Below are 5,168 nucleotides of genomic sequence, written 5' to 3'. Positions count from 1 at the left end.
TCAGAAGGGTAAGAGTAGGTGAGGGTGATAAATGAGAAATTACTTAATGGTTATAATGTGTACACTATTTGGGTGATGGTGACACCAAAATCCTAGACTTCACCATTATGCCACATATCCATGTAACAAAATTACACTTATACCCTCTAAATTTATACCTATAAATAAGTAAATAGCCATGTCCCCAGTTAAGAAGTTGTCAGCAGCTATGTAAACCAGAAGAAGCCAGCCTTCAAACTGCACCCCAGTGATCTTTGCCTCTTAGTATCCATGCCCTTGTGTTGTCCTCTCCCCCATTGAATAGGGCTGATTTGTTGGACCAACAGGGTACTCCGGAAGAAACAGTATTTGTCTTTTGAGACTATGTCATAAAAGATATTGCCTCTTCCACTTTTCTCTTTCTTGGATCACTTCTACCAGAGGAATCGAACTACCATGTTATGAGAACATTCATACAATACTCTGTGGAGAAATCCACGTGGGGACAAACAGACAGCTCTTCCAATAACTAGCACCACTTGCCAGTCATGTGAGTGAGCCACCATGGAATCAGATCTTCCAGCTTCAGTCAGGCCTTTGACTGCAGTCCCAGCCAAGATATGACAGCAATCTCAAGAGAGACTCCAAGGCCAGAATTGGCCAGCTAAGTTGCTCTTAAATCCCTGACCCACAGAAATTGTGAGAGAGAAAATGTTTGTTGTTGTTTTAAGACACTAAGTTTTGGGGTAATTTTTACTGCAGGAATAGTATAGGGATCAACTTCCTAAGCATTAATCCTTGCTTCAATGTGCACTGTCCTTCCTCTCCTTCATCGCCCACTCCGATGATCTAAGGTCAAGAGTTGAGAGTTTGTATAAGTAAAATCTGCAGTTCTCTGTGAATGGACTAGACTCTTTCACCTTCTAGTTCATCCTTCACTAGATTTCTAATAATGGTTCCTATTGGACTAATCTCCCACAGATAACAACTATATCTGGACAAATATATATATATGTGTGTGTGTGTGTGTGTGTGTGTGTGTGTGTGTGTGTGTGTGTGTATACATGTGTATATATATGTATTTATATATTTATGGATATATATGTGTATATATATACATGTGTGTGTATATATATGCATATATTGTATACACACACACACACACGCACACATACACACACATATTACAAACTGCCCTTGGACAAAAATTTTAAAAAATCATTTGTGTATGTATAGTATATATATATATGTGTATATATTATATATATTTGTATATATACTATATATAAATATACATATTTATATATGCCCACACTACCTAAAGACATTGGACAGAGGCCAAAAAGCAGGCAGATACTGAAGTGCAGTCATCACTTCAAAGGCAAATAAACTTGATTAATCATCAGGGATTTTAAAAAAATTGCCTAAGGGCAGGTTGTATTATGCACTATGCTGTGGTTTAAGGTAGGGTAGGCTTAAATGAAGACAGAAAGCCTATAGTCTTACTGACTTGACGAAACAGAAGAGAGAGTAAGGGCAACCACCGCAACTGAAAAGTGAGGAGGAAAATCTCAGAAAGGAGAGCATCCCCTGACAAGGGGATCCTTAGATTCTATAATTTCTGATTGATCACTGAACCATACATGTGCAGACTGGGAGTGGATGCAGACTCCAAGCAGTCCAACTAAGTTTAAAAGAACCAAACTGAGATTTCAGCTGTTATCTACTGAAGTGGAGACAGTTTTCCATTTGAGTTCAGCACATTTAACTGCCTCCCTCTTCCCTACATACATACACACACACACACACACACACACACACACACACACATGTGAAGTTCTGTGGTACCAAACTGTGAGCAAGCAGAACTAGGAATTTTGCTTGTTTTTATGAGGTCCAAAAGGTACATAGAAAAGTTCTGCGAGATTTCCAGTGGGAAACCGGTTCTCTAGAGAGAGGCTATTAATTACTCTTTAGAAATGTCCCCAAATTTTGATGTAGCATATTTATTTTTGAAATATCACTGTGCATTCATTCATCTTGAAATAGTCTGTTAATCTTTTTGGGAAAAGTGCTTGCAATATTCCAAGTCATCAGGTAAATTGGTTTGAAGAAATCCAAGGAGTTCCTTAAATGTCAGCTCATCTTCAAGGCTTGAACCTTTCAAGGTATGGGGCAAAGGGCACAGGCTGACGTGTCAAAGACAAAAGAGCTTTAACACAGGTAGAGGCACATATATGCTTGCCTAATTGTGACAAATTATCTCTTGAAATTTTCTTTTTTTATTTCTATAAGTTTTCGGAGAACAGGTGGTATTTGGTTACAAGACTAAGTTCTTTAGCGGTGATTTGTGAGATTTTTGGTGCACCCATCACCCAAGCAGTAAACACTGAACCAAATTTGTAGTCTTTTATCCCTCACCCTATTCTGACCCCTCTTGAACTTCTCATGGTTTCCAATTTGTCACTATTTGATATTCCTCTATGAGCCATGCCATTGACCTTTATCTGATACATTTGAAGAAGACAGAAGTGAAAGAGTGGCTTCTAGTATGCTTTGTGAACAAAATCATGTGTGTAAATAGAGTGTAAACCTATTGACAGTTCAGCAATTGCCCTTCCTAATATTTAAAAAAATGTTAAATCTGCTTTCTGTGTTAAACCTCTGTATGTTAGAATTCATTTATTGTTTCTATGAAGTCCAAAAGGTACACAGTAAAGTTCTGCAAGATGTTCAGGGGGAAACCAGTGTGAAACATCATTCACTTAGTCATTTTGTTTAGGAATAGATTGTGAAGCAAACATATTCTGAAAATGGAAGAAAAATTTCAAGGTTTGCATGGGAGAGTTGAGGAGTCTGGCTACTGTTTAAAAACCAATGTGTGATTTTTCAGGCCTGATCATAGGCAATGACAAAGACTTTACCTGGCAGGCCTCACCAGGAAAGCTGCCCTTCACACACCAGACTTGGTGCACAGCCTGTGTATGGCAGTGTCTGTGGGGTGCTGCACTCCAAGGCTCAGACCCCTCTGGCCAATGACGCTCGTTCACATATTTGCATTCTGAGCTCAGTGCCTTCATTTCTAGGTCCTTTATCTGAGGCCTTGGGCAAGAGGACTTTAGGTTCCTCTGCTGAGATCTTATGGAGTAAGGAGAAGGGGAAAAGTTTGAAGAGACTTTTCTTCACTCTGCCTCAGTACCCAGGACTTTTCCAGTCCGACCCTACCACCTAACTTCAGGGTCCATAAAACTGCCAGAGCCTTTTGTTTGGGGCTCCCTCAACAGAAAGATGACCCCACGTCTGTGCTACTCCACTTGAATCTTGACCAGTGTGCTGTCCTACAAGGGAAAATGGAACATTGAAATTCGTGTTTTCTCTGGTTTTAGACACTTCCTTGTTCCATCACTGTGATTAAAGGCTTAACTCTTTCATTTTCGGCTTGTGGCTTTAATTGGCTGCTTGAATACCTGACAGCTCAGCTCTCTCCCAGCTCAGCAGAGCTTCTAAAAAGACTAATTAAATTTTTTCCATTCTTAAAACACCACTAAGAATCACAATCCTAAATCCATTGACCATACTAAGCAAGTATGGCTGGTGCTTGATAAACAAAGTGAGTTCTGCTAAATTTGCTCCAAAACATTTTATTAATAAAAGTCTTATTTAAAAAACAAAATAGAAAAGAGTTAAGTATTATATTGAATAACATGTTGATAGCTTGTGTATGGTTATGTGTTCTAATTTCTCTGGGGTAAAGAAAGAAAGAGTAAATATAGTCATATAATTTTTTGAAACACGTCCAAGTACAAAAAGCAGCATGCTAATTTTTAAGTGCAAAGAAAGCTCATAATAAAATAGACTTTAAAAATTACAAATAAAAATCTGTACATCAAGGATATTTTTAAGGCTTTCCTGTGTGCATGTCATCATGTAGACAATGAAGAGGAACTGCCAAGAGAGGAATCATCACGTCAGGTGCTACAGGTCTGGCCCATTTCAGCTTGTAGGACCATCTCCTCTTTTCTCAAGGGAAAAGTGTCAATTAGGTTGAACAGGGCCACAGGCATCACCAGGGAGACATAGCGCTCTTTGTCCATCCCATGCTTATCTACTAGCACCATACTGAAGGAGTAGAGTGGGATTCGCAGCAACAGCCTGTGGCAGACAAAGAAAAGAGGAGACTAAGTCAAACCATGACTCCCAAGGGTCCTGGTGGATCAACCAGAGCCCTACTGTAACAGAGTGTACAGAGAAAGCCTTGATACCATGAAGGACTGAATCATCCTTTAGACCCTATCTACTCAAAGTGTGATCCTTGACCCAGCAGCATCACATGGGAACTTGATAGAAATGGAGATTCTCATGCCCCACCCCAAACCTACTGAATTAGTATATCCATTATTGTCAAGATCCCCAGATGACTGATATGTACATGAGAGGTTGAAGAGCACTGCTTTAGTTTTAGATTATGGTCAGGAAGACTTCAGGCCTGCAATGGTACCATGTACCAACATTTGGTACAATCTAAGATTTTATGGGAACAGATTTTTTTTTCATTAAATTGGAATCAACCCAAGTTTGGAGCCAACCCAAAATCCACGCTTGCTGACTGGTGTTGCATGACCACATACACACTAGGAATAGGTCAGTGATTATGAACACGGGTGATTTTGCTCCCTACCCCCGGGGGAAATTTGGCCATGTCTGGAGATAGTTTTGGTTGTCACAGTGGGGAGTGGAGATGTGACTGGCATTTAGTGGGTAGAGGCCAGGAATGCTGCTAAACACCCTGCAATGCACAGCCAACCCTTCCTGCCAAACAAAGAATTATCTATCCCCACATATCAATAGTGCCAAGGCTGAGAAACTCTGGGCTAGGTAAAGCTGACTGAAATAATTTCCCAGCATGATAGTTCTGACCTATTCAGTGGCCAGCTCAGGATTGCAGAGTTATAAGGGATTGAGCTTGATCTATACCCCATGTATTCTGAGTTGGTTAATCAAAATTTGTGTCCCAAATAATTCAAAAAAAATGAAGTAGTTTCAAGTGTCTGGTATTCTTTCTGCACTACCACACTAGAATTCAAACTAAAAAATATGTTTTTTATATCAACACAAATATGTTTAGATGGGAATAGCTAAAGAAAACAAACAAACAGATAAGCTGAGCCCAATGAACAAATGAGCCCACT

The 5,168-nt window shown here is 39.6% G+C and overlaps 1 protein-coding gene across 1 annotated transcript in view; it reads right to left on the bottom strand.

Moving 5' to 3' along the window:
* Positions 1-3,604: 3,604 nt before the first annotated feature.
* The window catches only part of LOC108284819 (sushi repeat-containing protein SRPX), a 22,736-nt gene continuing 21,172 nt past the window's right edge, over positions 3,605-5,168 (bottom strand). Inside the window, exon 8 of the mRNA XM_017501723.2 lies at positions 3,605-4,131. Within this exon, the coding sequence (XP_017357212.2) occupies positions 3,948-4,131 (184 nt within the window). The 3' untranslated portion in view covers positions 3,605-3,947. The remainder of the gene's footprint in view (positions 4,132-5,168) is intronic.

Source organism: Cebus imitator, unplaced genomic scaffold (assembly GCF_001604975.1).
Source record: "Cebus imitator isolate Cc_AM_T3 unplaced genomic scaffold, Cebus_imitator-1.0 Scaffold284, whole genome shotgun sequence".
NCBI classification, from domain to species: domain Eukaryota; kingdom Metazoa; phylum Chordata; class Mammalia; order Primates; family Cebidae; genus Cebus; species Cebus imitator.
This window is presented reverse-complemented; position numbering and strand designations above follow the sequence as displayed.